The sequence below is a fragment of the Mauremys reevesii genome, linkage group 8, assembly GCF_016161935.1.
Source record: "Mauremys reevesii isolate NIE-2019 linkage group 8, ASM1616193v1, whole genome shotgun sequence".
NCBI classification, from domain to species: Eukaryota; Metazoa; Chordata; order Testudines; family Geoemydidae; genus Mauremys; species Mauremys reevesii.
This window is the reverse complement of record NC_052630.1, coordinates 15,342,959-15,356,690: the sequence shown is the minus strand read 5'-3', so window position 1 is coordinate 15,356,690 and position 13,732 is coordinate 15,342,959. Positions and strand designations below refer to the sequence as shown.

The window sequence follows — 13,732 nt, the reverse complement described above, 5'->3', positions numbered from 1 at the left end:
AAAATTGGAGAATTATTTTTTTTGTAAAATCTGGGTTTTTTCAGTAAAAAAATCAATTTAAACTGAAAACGAAGGGGCTTAATTACAGTCTATAAATATCTACATGGAGAACAAATATTTAATAATGGGCTCTTCAATCTATCAGAAAAAGCTATAACAATCCAATGGCTGGAAGTTGAAGCCAGACAAATTCAGACTGGAAATAAGGTGTACATTTTTAATGGTGAGAGTAATTAACCTTCAGAACAGTTTACGAAGGGTTTTGGTGGATTCTCCATCACTGAATTTTTTTCTAAAAGATATACTTTAGGAATGATTTTGGTGAAGTTCTAGGTCACCACAATTGTCCTTTCTGGCCTTGGAATCTTTGAATTCACAGCAGAACTCGTGGGAGATTTGCACTGAGATCAGGGGTAAAAAAACAACACAGTGGTCCTAAAAATGAGAATATTTTATCCACCAAGTGAGGCTGACCATGACAATAAAGTACTCCCCATTCTCATTCCTTTGAGCTTTGCTTCAACTCCCTTCTCTATTTCACCTGGGAATGATCACTAATTAAAAAGTTAATATTTGCATTCAAGTGTTATCATTTGGGTTCTAGAATTAACACTTCCCTGAGGTTAATGTAGGGCAGACGAGTTGACACTTGAGTTCTTATCTCAGGTAGTTTGCAAACTAAGAAAGGCATTATCAGTTTACACTTGGTCTCATGTTTGAAATGTTTATTCTCATAACCATGGAGGACTAGAAAGTTACTTTTCTTAAAAAATGAAAGCTACTTTTCTGAATGTAACATGCAGGCCACAAACACATCCAGGGTGTTTGACAGACTTGGTTTAAAGACTGTTAATGGAAGAGACCTGAAATTTTAGACCACAAAGAACAAAAAAGGTATTAGTCAAATTGGCAATACTTACATCTTCACTAACAAATTTCTCATACAAGCCACAGAGCTTGTCTCTCATATCATACACATATTCCTCCACTGCATTCTTGGCATCATTCCGCTCTTTCTCCAGTTTATCCTGCATGATCATTTTACCCTGCAGAAAAGAAATTAGTTCAATCTTACTCAATAATTAGACCTCAATTAAAGTTTTTATAATAGCATTAGAGACAACATACTGAGGAGCAAGTATAAGCAAATGCCTGGATGCATCAGAGATGAATGAAGCCATCAGGACAGAGACAATTTCAATTGAGTATTTTTGTGGGGAAATGCATTTTTAAGCTCATCTACCCACACTACAAAAGCCACTGAGAAACAGGCTGATGTCAGCCTTTAGGGTATCTGTGCCATCTAAGCTTAAATTTTAATTGATGAATGATTTTATTCTCCTGCTTGTTGGTTCCTTGAGAAGAAACTTGTTTTCCCTAAGGATTGCTGTATTTTTAGTTAGAGATGCCTATGTAAAGGTAACCCAGACTTTAGGAACCAAATTCAATTCTGACGCTGCTAATAAGACTTCTTTGCATTACTTGGGCACTTTCATTCTGCTTTGATATCTCCAAGGGAGATTCTCCTATGGTTTGGAAAGGAAGTACTTTTTGGCAATCAGAGTGCTATCATCCTGCTCTGTTTCCTCTGCTGAGGGAGGATGAGTACCAAGTGTAAGTAGGACTTGTATCCTCAAAGGAAGAAAGGAAATGTTTCATGTGGCTGGGACTAACCCCTCCCAGCAGACTCCAGAAATTCTCCCCCACTCTCCAACCCTTTGCAAGGTCAACACTTCCTGAGCCAGTGAAAAAATTAGCACAGCAGCACATGTGCGCCTGCCAATCCAGTGTCTAATGCCTTAGATTTCAGCAACAAGCGAACACATTTCTTGTCGCTCATAGAACAACTCACTTTAAGCACTCAAACTATCAAGCAAGATCACAGGCAAATCAGGAAGAGGATAAAGAGGCAGCTACATCAGAAACATTGCCATATGGATTTGTATTTCAATGAGATACAGTTTTACAACTTTGCTGTAACTGTGAAAGATGGAAGGTGATGGTGAACAAATTCCGTATTGGAGATCTCTCTTAAGACGACAATGACACCAACAGGCTAGGCTGTATTATTTGTATTAAAATGGAACGCAGAGTCCCCAGTCAGGATTGAGAACTCATTGTGTTGGTTGCTGTAGTGACAATCCCTGGCTTTATTAAAAAAAAAATGTACAGTCTCAGAGAGCTGAATAACCAATTACTTTTAAACACAGAATTCAATTTAGGCAGCATACTGATCCAACTCAAAACTTGGTACTCCAGTTTCCAAGTTTTAAGACTGACTCTAACATAGCAAAGAATTCCAAGGCCAATACAATCTGAATTGCCCAGGCAGTTGGAGGACAAGTGCTCTAGCTGTGGCCATCTGAAGAGATACCAATGATTTAGTAGCAGACATTCAGGGAACCAGATGGATTGACTTTGATTGGAGCAGGTGACAAGAGCTTCAGAATAACCAATAAATCTATAAAGCAATCCAGTACTACTGATAAAGAACAATCAATATGAATCAGAAAAATTTAGCTGCTGTAAACAGTGTGCACAGGATTTTTTAATCACACTGAATTCTTTACACAGTTGTAAAGAAAAAGGAGCTACTGGTTACCTCATACTGTGGTGTTTTTACCATTTAAGAAGGTCTCAGATGTCGTTTGAAGTCTTGTGATTTGAAGCGACCAGCCTTCATTAACTGACCTATTAACAGCTCCCCAAATGCCACATGACCCAAGAATTGAGATATTAGCCTTTGATTAACTTACTTTACCATTTCTGGTGGCAAAAAATGCACTGCAAGCTTCTCTTTTGGAGTTTGTATTATATAATTAAATTGTCCCGCTCCTGCCAACATTAAATGCATTTTTTATACCTTTAACATTTTTCCACTGAAAACACTAACTAGCAAGACATTAGATAGGTGCTCAGAAACGAACGTGATGAGTGCAGTAATAAATACCTAGGTTATGGGTTCAGAAACTTAGTGTCAGTTCACAAAGCACTTTTTCTAAAATGTAGCCATATTCCCAATTTGCAATTGTAGAATACCCCCTGTAGCAAGTTACAGCAGATGCTCATCAGGAAAAGGTGTGTATTTTTAGCTGTCTTTAGTGCAGTTAGTTTTGCCCTCCTTGGAGAAAGTTAGCCATACTGTCTGCTCTTGCTCTTCATAACATCTCACCCTCTCCTCTGCCTTTCTCCAGTTGGAAATGAGGAGAATCAGCACCTTGTGACCAGCAGTCTCTGTGCAGACCACCTTTGTAAGACTATAGCCTAGATAGAGGTAAAAGTACCATTCAGTTATTTTACCTCATTCTCAATGAATAAGTTCAGCATATCCTTCCCTATCTGCCACAGCAACTGATTCTCAATGGGAAGGTCCACTGTACTAGTCTTTACTTTAGCCTTCTTGGCTTGAGGAGGTTGATCCATTTTCTTGTCTTTTGATCCAGCCTGAGATGTCTGCATTAAAAAAAAAAAAAACACAACAATATTTAGAGCACAATAGTCACTAAAGCAGGCGAGGGAAAACTATGGTCCAGGGGAACACATCTGGCCCTTCAGATGTTTTCATCTGCCCCTTGAGCTCCCGCCGGGGAGCAGGATCAGGAGCTTGTTCCACTCAGCACGTACCGTGACTCCACACAGCTCCCAGAAGCAGCAGCACGTCCCCTCTCTGTCTCCTACGCACAGGGGCATCCAGGAGGCTCTGCATGCTGCCCCAAGCGCTGCCCCCGCAGCTCCCATTGGCCGCCAACCATGGCCAATGGGAGCTGCAGGGGCAGCGCCTGCGGACAGGGCAGCGCGCAGAGCCACGTGGCTGCGCCTCCACATAGGAGGGACATACCGCTATTTCCAGGAGCTGCTTGAGGTAAGTGCTGCCCGGAGCCTGTACCTCTGACCCCCTTCAGCACCCCAATCCCCTGCCCCAGCCCTGATCCCACTCTTGCCCTCTGAACACCTTGGTCCCACCCTCCTGCACCCCGGGGCCCGCACCACCAGCTGGAGCTCCCCGCCCCCCACCTGCACAACCCCCTGTTCCAGCCTGGAGCCTCCTCATTTCTGGGCCCACCCCAGGGCTAGCACCCCAACCCCCAATTTCGTGAGCATTCATGGCCCCCATACAATTTCCATACCCACGTGGCCCTCAGGCCAAGAAGTTTGCCCACCTCCGCACCGAAGGGACACCCAATTCAAGTCACATTTGTCTTAATTTTTCTATTACTATGTTTATTAACATTTTAAGTTACTAGAGCAAACTATCAGTCAGTGCTGCTTCATTTCTTCTGAATGGAATTGTCAGCTGCTTTGAAATTCTGTGACAAAGTCTATAGATTTTGCAGCTTTCTAGTCTGGTAGTAAGGAAATTCTGGAACAGCTTCACTTATATTAAAAATGAAGACTTGTTTAAATACTGCATTGACTGCATTCAGTTCAATACAATAGCCGTGTGCTATTCATTTTAAAATTGAATTTAGTTTTATGCTGCTCCAAATTCTATTTTAAACATGTCATACATTTCTGTATCAAAGGCAAAACTACCTGGTACAAATTGTTAGGGGAAATTTGTGGTTTTGGCAGCTGAGTAGCAGACAGTGGGAGCATTTGGTACTAGGAGTGTAGCTTGAGACTGGGCGAAGCACACTTTTGCTTAAATGATCACCAGTCAGAGTTAGCATTGACATTTAAGTAGTCAGTTTAGTGTTTGGCGTGAACAATCCTTTCAAATGAATGTGGCAGTTCACACATCCCAGAGATACTGTTTCAAGTTATTTGCAGTCTCAGAGAGACAGCATTGCATCAATTTATGGTCTGTTCGTATCTGAAGGCACTAGTCGCAGTCAGGAGAACTAGAAATACTTTTAAGTGAAAGCTTAGTTTCCAGAACCTAGTTCTGTGGCAAGGGGTGGAGAATGGGTTCTGATTATACATTACAGAGCAAACACTCCAGAAGGCAAAATGCTCTAATCAGATGAGCTAAGCAGACAATAAGACGTCAAATACACTTAGTACCTCCATTTCTTCAGACTCTGCCTTACTGTCAGCTTGTGCTTGCTGCTGCTCTTCATTCTTTTGTTGCTCTTCCTGGTCTACTTGCATCTTCTGAAATTAGAAGAAAACACTTAAATGTAGAGCTAAGTCTCAAATACTTAGTTTTATATGACCCAGTGTATAACCAATTTAAACTTCTGGACTGGTCACTGTGATTGTAGAGTTAGTACTCTTCAGGTCCTGCAGTGAAAATCTAAATTTAGTTAAAGTGAAGCTAGAAACTATGTAACAGGGTTAATTAAGCCTTTGCATCTAACCTTTATTGATGCATATTTGCCATACTGAGATTTCTAATACATATTAGCACAATTGTTTTGTACTTGTTTTTAAAAACAATGGTTACCCACCCTACAGTAACTGCAATTCTTCAAGATGTGCTGTCCACACAAATGCCACGCTCTGTACACACGCATGTGAGACTGGATTATTTTGGCTAAGAGTGACCTTGAGGCCAGGTCTGTCCTGGAACCCCCCACTCAAGGGCTTAAAGGACAGGGGATCCAACTGTCTCTTAGTTCCTTCACCAATACCGACTCCCCTAGGAATAGGATTCTGTTGTCAAGGGGCAGGAGGGAAGGTTGTGGAATCTGTGATAACACATCTCTTAAGAACTACACTTACTGTAGGTAAATAACTGTTCTTTCTTCAAGTGACTGTCCACAGTGATTCCACTCTTGGTGACAACTAAGCAGTTGTCTAATTGCTTAGAGGTGGGAAACAGGAATTCTACTTAAATAACGACTACCACCAGTTTTAATAGGGCTGTGCTGCATTCAGCCTGGAAGCCTCTACTAAGGAATAGCATTATAAGTGTGGCTTAGGCTGCCTGAGCTCTAGTGGAATGAGCTACAATATGGCTAAGTAGATCTATCTTGGCTAACTGATATCTCCTTTTACTCAGAGACCCACTAGGAGAACTGTTCTCAAACTGTGGGTCGGGACCCCATCTTAATGGGGTCAACAGGGCTTGCTTAGACTTACTAGGACCAAAGCCCGAGGGCTTCCGCACTCAGGTTTCAGGCCCCCTACCCGAGGCTGAAGCCCTTTGGCTTATCCCCCCCACCACCACCACCAGGGGCCCGGGCTGGCTCAGACTTCAGTCCCCACACCTGGGGTCGCATAGTAATTTTTATTGTCCAAAGGGGGTCATGGTGCAATGAAGTTTGAGAAGCCCTGCATTAGGATAACCTCCACGAGGACAGAGAATATAGCAAAAGCTACAAATAGTATGTTTCTGGAGGATTTTTCAGTGCTCTTACTACATTAAGCATGTGAAGCCTACATTCTTCTGGGGGTTGAGTGAGGTTTAGGAATGAAAAACTAGAAATGGTTTATATGGAACTCTAAGACAATCTTTAGTAAAAACTAGTGTTGAAGTCTAAGTAATCCTGTCCTTATGAAATACTGTATATTGAGAATTCAGGTCTCCTCTTCCCTCCTAGCTCATACAATGGCTACCAAAAAGACAGCCTCCATTGAGAGGTGGTATAGGGAACAGGTTGCTAAGGGCTCGAATAAGGCATTCATCAATTCTGCTAAAACTATATTAAAGTCCAAAGAAGGAATGATTCCCAAACTAGGGGGGGAAAAAAAGCAGGAGGCCCTTCAGGAATCTTGCTGCTGTAGGATGGGGAAAATCCAGTGTGGCCCTGGATCAGGGGGCATTGTGCAGATATTGTTGCTAAAAGGACCCTTATGGAAGGGACAGAAAATCCAGATTGTTTGCTAGCCCTGAAACAGTCCAGTACCACTGAGATTTGGATTTCAGCACCACCTTTCTCCCTTATTTCCAAATAGAAAATCTCTTTCATTTAGCTTTGCAAGTCAATCTGGTTATGGATTTCTTGCTTTGGAGCACACCATTGTAAACAGCCCCTTTCAGTGGATGTACCGAGGCTATCAAGTACTGTGATGCTGGGTTCAAGTGCAGGAACTGGCAGTTGTTCTGGGAGACTATCAGTCAAAGCAGCAAAGGTTTCTGAGGAGCTGCACTGAAAGATTAATCAGATCCTAATACCAGAACTGCCTAACTCATTCAGGAAATCTCCATTTGCAAAAGATGCTCTATATGCCTGAGTCTTATAGATAACTCATGGTCACAGAAATGCCTACTAAGCTGGTTTGCCAAGGTGTTCCGAAGGCCAGGAAGGTGCAGAGCCACTGCTGTGACTTGGTTCAGGATGCAGATTCCACAGATGTATGGTTTCCTGACAGAGTAGGAATGATCTTGCTCCCCCTTGCCTGCTGATGTGCATTTCTGTGATTTTTTTCTGTCCCCACTTGTACCATGAAAAAGAGGCAGGAACACTTTGCATGACAGACTGATGGCCGTGAGCTCTAGGATGTTATGTGGAGAAGAGTTTCCTGGGGGGGACCACAGGCCTTGAATCTGAAGGCCATCTAAATGAGTGGATGCATCCATCAGAGCCTTGGTAGGAAAGTGTAGAGGAGGATTTTCTGCTGCATACTTGAAGAGTGTCTTTCCACGATTTAATTTGGAGAGGACTTCTTGTGGTACCACAACCCTGTTCATCTAGTGTCTCTGGGTAGGATGTACTGATTTCAATCATCCTTTCATGGAGCACAGGTGAAGTCTGGCATGCTGTGTGACATAACTGCATGAGGCCTTAAAACTTTTACAGGTTTTATGCAGGGGGTGAGAACAAACAATTTCTGTTGGTCCTATTAGGCTCCTGACATTTGCATCAAACCTGCTACTTAATGGAAGCCCCAGATTGTAGGGTGGGAGGAGGAAGTGGCAGAGGCTAGTCACTAGGGGAATTAGTTTCTTCCTCACCAGCTATAAGGATCTCTGTAGCTGACTATCACTGGACAAAAGAGCACCGTCTAAAAAGATGATTTATCATGTCTGCTTCCTCCTTGAGGTCAGGAAATAAGAGTCCCAAAGAGCACAGTCATCCTTGAATCTTTTAGGGAGTGGAAGGCTTCCTCTGTCCTGCCACTAGCCTGGCGTATCAGTGCCTCCAACACTGGTAGTTTGGCAGGCACTTCAGTTTCTTGAGTAGAAGTGACTATGGTACCAGGTCCACCAATAAGTAACTTGACACTATATGAAGTTTCAGTGCAGAGATGGAAGGCAGTCAGCACTGAGGTGGAAAGTACTGTGGCTACTGTGAGAGACACTCAGTGCCCAGGCTTTGACCCCAAGGTACCAGGTGCTAGGGTCAGTGCCAAGGTATCAGTACCAACAGCAGTGTGGTCTGCTGATTTGGAGGGTATTACATGTGTTGCCTTGGAAGTCAGAACCACCCTATTGTACTCCCAATACATTGCTTCGCTGTCTGTCCATTTAGACTAAGTACCTCTAGACAAGTTCACTGACTTATGTACAAGTGCAAAGCACACTGTTTTATGCAGTGTTGTGGCCATGTCAGTCCAAGGATATTAGGAGAGAAAAGGTGGGTGAGGGAGTATCTTTTATTGGACCAACCTCCCCTATATACCAACCTCTTCATGGGCCACCTTGAAGAATTTCTGGACAAATGCATCAAGAATCCAGTGATATACCCGATACATCAATGATATTTTCATAACAGAAGTTGGTCCAACAAAAGATTATTTCACCCACTTCATCTCTCTAAGCACACTGTTGGCATTTACCAAATACATGTTTACTTTTTGCCCTTCATTCATTTTCAATTATTCTCAGACAAGTGTTTGAGAGACAAATGCTGCATGAGAACATTTAAATCAAAACAAAAAAACCTTGTAAGTTTTACATTTACAAAACAAGTTTTGCCTGTAAGCTACCAAATACTGTTCCTTACAAAACTAATGTCTTTAGTTTCTTTTTTGTTTGTTCACTGACTCATCTGAAATAGTATTGTTGTGCAAGGCTGGTATTCCCAAAATACAGAACTATTAAGTATGAAATAAAAGGTACAGCCCTGTATTATCTTCCCTATATATTTAGCAACATTCTTAAATCTACAGCTGTGTCACCAACCCAGACCTTTAGTCATGGGCTTTCACTGGGCAGAGACTGACAAACGTGTGATGATTTTTGTGATGGACACAAATTGGGAAAGAACTATCTACTTGTGACTTGCCTATAATTTGGCCCTAGTTTCAGGAAAAGTCAGGGCTAATTCATTACATTTAAATACTTGCATCATAATCTAGATTAATTAAGCAACATTCATACACTGTGTTCAAATCCATCTGATGCCTAAACTGCAATGTAGGTGGAAAGGTTTCAATTGTTACTTGATCTGGTTTAGAGGGTTAATGCGCTAGTCGTGGCTTTTTTCTGAAACTGAGACCAAATTATGAGCAATCCGTTTGTTCTCAGTCTCAAATTCTTTCCCTAGATGACCTCCATACCAATAAAATGCATTACCTCTTCCTCTTTTGCATGCTGGTCTGTTTCCATGGGCTCTTCATTCTCATCAGATTTGTGAACCTCTACTAAAGATGCACTGGAAACACTGAAAATACCATGGATGTTTACTCTGACTTTGACTTTCACCTTTGAACTGGATCCATCTGTTTGTGGCGTGACCTTTTGAACCAAAAATTGAGCTAAACATTCCAGGAGAGAAAAAAAGGATATATTTACTTAAGATAAATCAAGTGTGAACATTTAGCAGATCCTGACTATTGCTGATAATAGACTGCAATTAAATGCAGTTGTGGAAGTCATTTGTCAAAAATAACTGAACCAAATGATTTATTTTATTCAATTAGTCATAGTAACATTACTCTGCTTTGCAGTTTGTCCCTTATTTCCTGTATACACTTAAAGTTTGGAAATGTGGCATTTGGAAAAATGGCTGTGGGTACTTTTAGGAAACCTTTAGCTTTTCCCAAATACGAAACTATCTTTTTCCATTTGGCATATGTTTCTCCTCCACCAATTAATGTGGTTTTGGGAGTTTGGGTTTTAAATCCATGTGAGTGGAGAAGAAAATCCTAATCTGAGTCATACTAAAAATGTATCCAAAAGATACTAATGTGTTAACACACCATCAGTACCGTAATTGTTGAAGCGGGATAGGAAAGTCCAACCTACAAGACCAGAAAGTTGACAGCACTCCACCCCCATCCCCCCAATGTTCTTTTCTAACTATATGGAATTAGTTCTCACTTCTTCTTCCCCTTTGTTAAATACCTATAGAAGGGTCTGGGTAAGGCAACTCCTTGGGAGAAGTATAGTAGGCCTCAAGAGTGAAAGGCTCCCTTCTGAAGAATGAGAGGACCTTGGAGAATGGAGCAGCATGATTCTTGGGGAAAACTTCACAGTTACTGTGGAAGGGAAAGATGTAAGAAAGTAGGTAGCTGTTATAACATCTAGTAGGAAATATTTAGCAAGACCTAGTAGAAGCACTAAAATGCTTGGTAGAGGTGGATACAGAGGTGACAATTTAAGTTTACTGGACAACATATGGCTTTACATTGACCACCATTTTACCATAGGCTCATTAGCAATGATACAAATTAAACCATGGGTGTATTTAAAAAGCTAAAGTATTTAACTAGACAAAAGCTAAAATGATTGCTTTTTACTGTTACCACCACAACAGCGGCAATTGAAGTTTTGGCATTTAGGCTTTAAAAACTTTCACAATAAGTGAGTCCATCTGGTTTAAGTTTAGGAAGCTTCTGTTTTGAGCCTTTTATAGGCATGCTAAAGTTTTGGTAGTGTTAAATTCTTACCTTAACCCTTCCTCTGCTGGTGAATTCCATCTTAAAGAAATAGGGTATGGTACCAAATCTGTGATAGAAAATTCTCTCACTTTGAAAGCCGGGGACAAAATAGCACACTGTAAGAAACAGCAGAACGGTAAGTCCAATTGTGCAGAATGAAAATATAGGTAGGCAGTAATGCCAGACCTTTAGTTTGTTTAATTACTATTACAAATATAGTAACTCCAAGTTAAAGACATCTAAATTTTTAAAATATCCTATTTCTGTTCTGATGGAGTCATGTGCTTTTGCTATAGTTTAGCACACAGTTATCAGACAACTTCAGGGACAGTCATGTTTTGTTTGTATTCATCCTAAGTGAATCTAATTTCTCCTCCAGTTGTTCATTCAAGACTTTAAGGTCAGAAGGGACCATTATGATCATCTAGTCTGACCTCCTGCACAATGCAGGCCACAGAATCTCACCCACCCACTCCTGTAACAAACCCCTAACCTATGTCTGAGTTATTGAAGTCCTCAAATCGTGGTTTAAAGAACTCAAGGTGCTCACTAATCATGTCCATTCTGGTGGCAAGTTTTCTGGTTCTGAATATTTTAATGATTCCAATAAAATGTTTTTAGTGCTAACAGATGATGCAGTAGTCAAAAACTTAGATTAACAGGGATTTGTAAGGGGCATATCACCATGGTATTCAAGTGCCATACAACAATTAAAGCAAAGGCCCTTTCTTGAGAATAGCTAGAAACAGATGTTTTACACTATACTAATGGCTGAAAAGGCAGTTGTCAAAAAGGACATGATTAGTGAGCACCTTGAGGTCTTTAAACCACGATTTGAGGACTTCAATAACTCAGACATAGGTTAGGGGTTTGTTACAGGAGTGGGTGGGTGAGATTCTGTGGCCTGCATTGTGCAGGAGGTCAGACTAGATGATCATAATGGTCCCTTCTGACCTTAAAGTCCAGAAGTCTAATACATAGTATGTGCTTCTAGCTCAGGTAATACACAAGTTATTGGACCTTTAAACTTGTCACTCTAGCCATGACTTTAGCACTGCTCCAGGGTTGGCTATAGCAAGCGTCACACCAATGTCGTTTTCATTTGCAAGAATTTAAGTCAAGCCATGTCATCTTATTCTTTACTTGAATTATGTTTCACGTCTATAAAAATATATGCAATACATTGAACTAAGCAACAATGCAATATAATCTTGCTTTGCCTAATTTCATGATTACTTTTAATGACGACCTGTTCTTAGTGTTAGCTAAATTCTTCTGTAGAACTATCTGACAAGATACCAGTAAAAGTCTTGCAGTGGAAAAAATAATTTAATATTTTACATGTTTATATAGCATCTATTGTTTCCAGTCATAACTGGAATATATACCCAACTCTAGAGGACCATGCCAAGTTGTTGGCTGTGCTGTCTGCCCCAACCAGACATCTCAGTTGATCAACCAACAAACAGTCTATGCAGTGAGCCAATCTCACCTGTCCACTGCCCACTTCTTAATGTTCAATCAAATCACTTCTACAACACATATGCACTTCAAAAGGTGAAATAAGTTTCACAATGCTTGTAACTTAGCAAGACATGCCCTTAGGCTTAAATGCTCATTCACTTCAATAAGAAAGAATCATGAGACCCCTAGCATACAGGCAATTGTTTACCTGCAATGCACAGCCTCGTGCAACAGCCTCATCTGCATTCAAAGTTGTACTGACTTCTTTACCGAAAAATTTACTGATCCTCTCCTTTACAGCAGGGATTCTTGTAGTACCACCAACTATTTCTACTGCATAAATATCCTCCTTCTTTAACTCTAAGAAAAAGTAGACATACATTAGCAACTTTATGTTATGAAAATTCCTAAATTAGCAGTAATTAATTCCTCTTAACAAGGAAGAAGATATTGCACTTGATACAATAAAATCTCTAGAAATTTTATTTAAAGTTATTCTAGCCACCATTAAAAGTTTTGTACTCTTACCAATATCAAAATATCTTATTTTACACAGGGATTTTTTTTAAAGGAAATTTTTATTCAACTTGCAATTGAACTGCTACATAAAACTAAGTGTGCAAAATTTAATTTAAGATTTGACAAATGTCTAAAGAAAGCTAAAACCAGAGATATATTTTTCTCCTGTACGTAAACCATTAAGCATTGTAATCAAGAGAATGCATGTACACTTACTAGCTTGTTCCAGAACACTGCGAAGAGGTGGTTCTACTCTGGCTAAGAGACCATCACACATCTCTAAAAATTTGCCCCTGTTGGAAAAAGCCATATGTCAAGTTAGACTCCCATGAACAAAAATTTAAATTGCAAAATATAACTGTATGCAGCTGAAATTGAAAGACACAATTTTAAGTTTGCAAAGTGTAAATTTCCTATTTCTCCATCCAGAATCCTACAGTATTTTATAAAGTTCTGTGTTTCATTTAAGCAATTTTTTGTATAAGAAAACAAAGCTGAATATTCCACAATACAAGTGTGTGAGATTTACAGCATCCCTACACCCACGCCAAAAAGAAAACCCATCAAGAGCAAGATACTTTGGTATATACTTTTGGAGAGAGTCCCATGTACAAATGATACTTATTCTGCCATGATCCCTCCAACTCCAGTCATCTTTTATATTAGGATAGTGCCCAGAGGCTGCTAATCAGGATTGCAATCCCACTATGCTAGGTACAGTACTTCACAAACTCAGTCTCTGCCCTGAAGAACTTACATTATATCAATTTTTTATAGTGATTACATGCATTAATTACAACAATCAACAAAAAAACCTATCAAATGCTAAACTGAGTATGTCCCTCTTCCCTTGCACTTGAAGGTCCCTAGATTTGGGTTCTGACAGGCCACCAAGGAGCATGAAGATAAGTGCCCACTACTGCTGATAACAAGGTTCAAACTTAGGTTCTACCCTGAGTGCTTACAAGCTGTCCTTAACTTCTGTTACAGAATGTAGGGCAAGAGATGATGAAACTTACTAACTCAATAGTAGTGACAA

General features: G+C 40.4%; 1 protein-coding gene across 1 annotated transcript in view; it reads right to left on the bottom strand.

The window, feature by feature from the left end:
* HSPA4 (heat shock protein family A (Hsp70) member 4) overlaps positions 1–13,732 on the bottom strand; it is a 36,934-nt gene that overhangs the window by 5,875 nt on the left and 17,327 nt on the right. Inside the window, exons 8-15 of the mRNA XM_039486367.1 lie at positions 12,910–12,986; positions 12,383–12,534; positions 10,720–10,826; positions 10,175–10,308; positions 9,404–9,585; positions 5,005–5,094; positions 3,301–3,453; positions 921–1,046 (exon numbers count right to left, since the gene is read on the bottom strand). Coding sequence (XP_039342301.1) covers positions 921–1,046; positions 3,301–3,453; positions 5,005–5,094; positions 9,404–9,585; positions 10,175–10,308; positions 10,720–10,826; positions 12,383–12,534; positions 12,910–12,986 — 1,021 coding nt within the window. The remainder of the gene's footprint in view (positions 1–920; positions 1,047–3,300; positions 3,454–5,004; positions 5,095–9,403; positions 9,586–10,174; positions 10,309–10,719; positions 10,827–12,382; positions 12,535–12,909; positions 12,987–13,732) is intronic.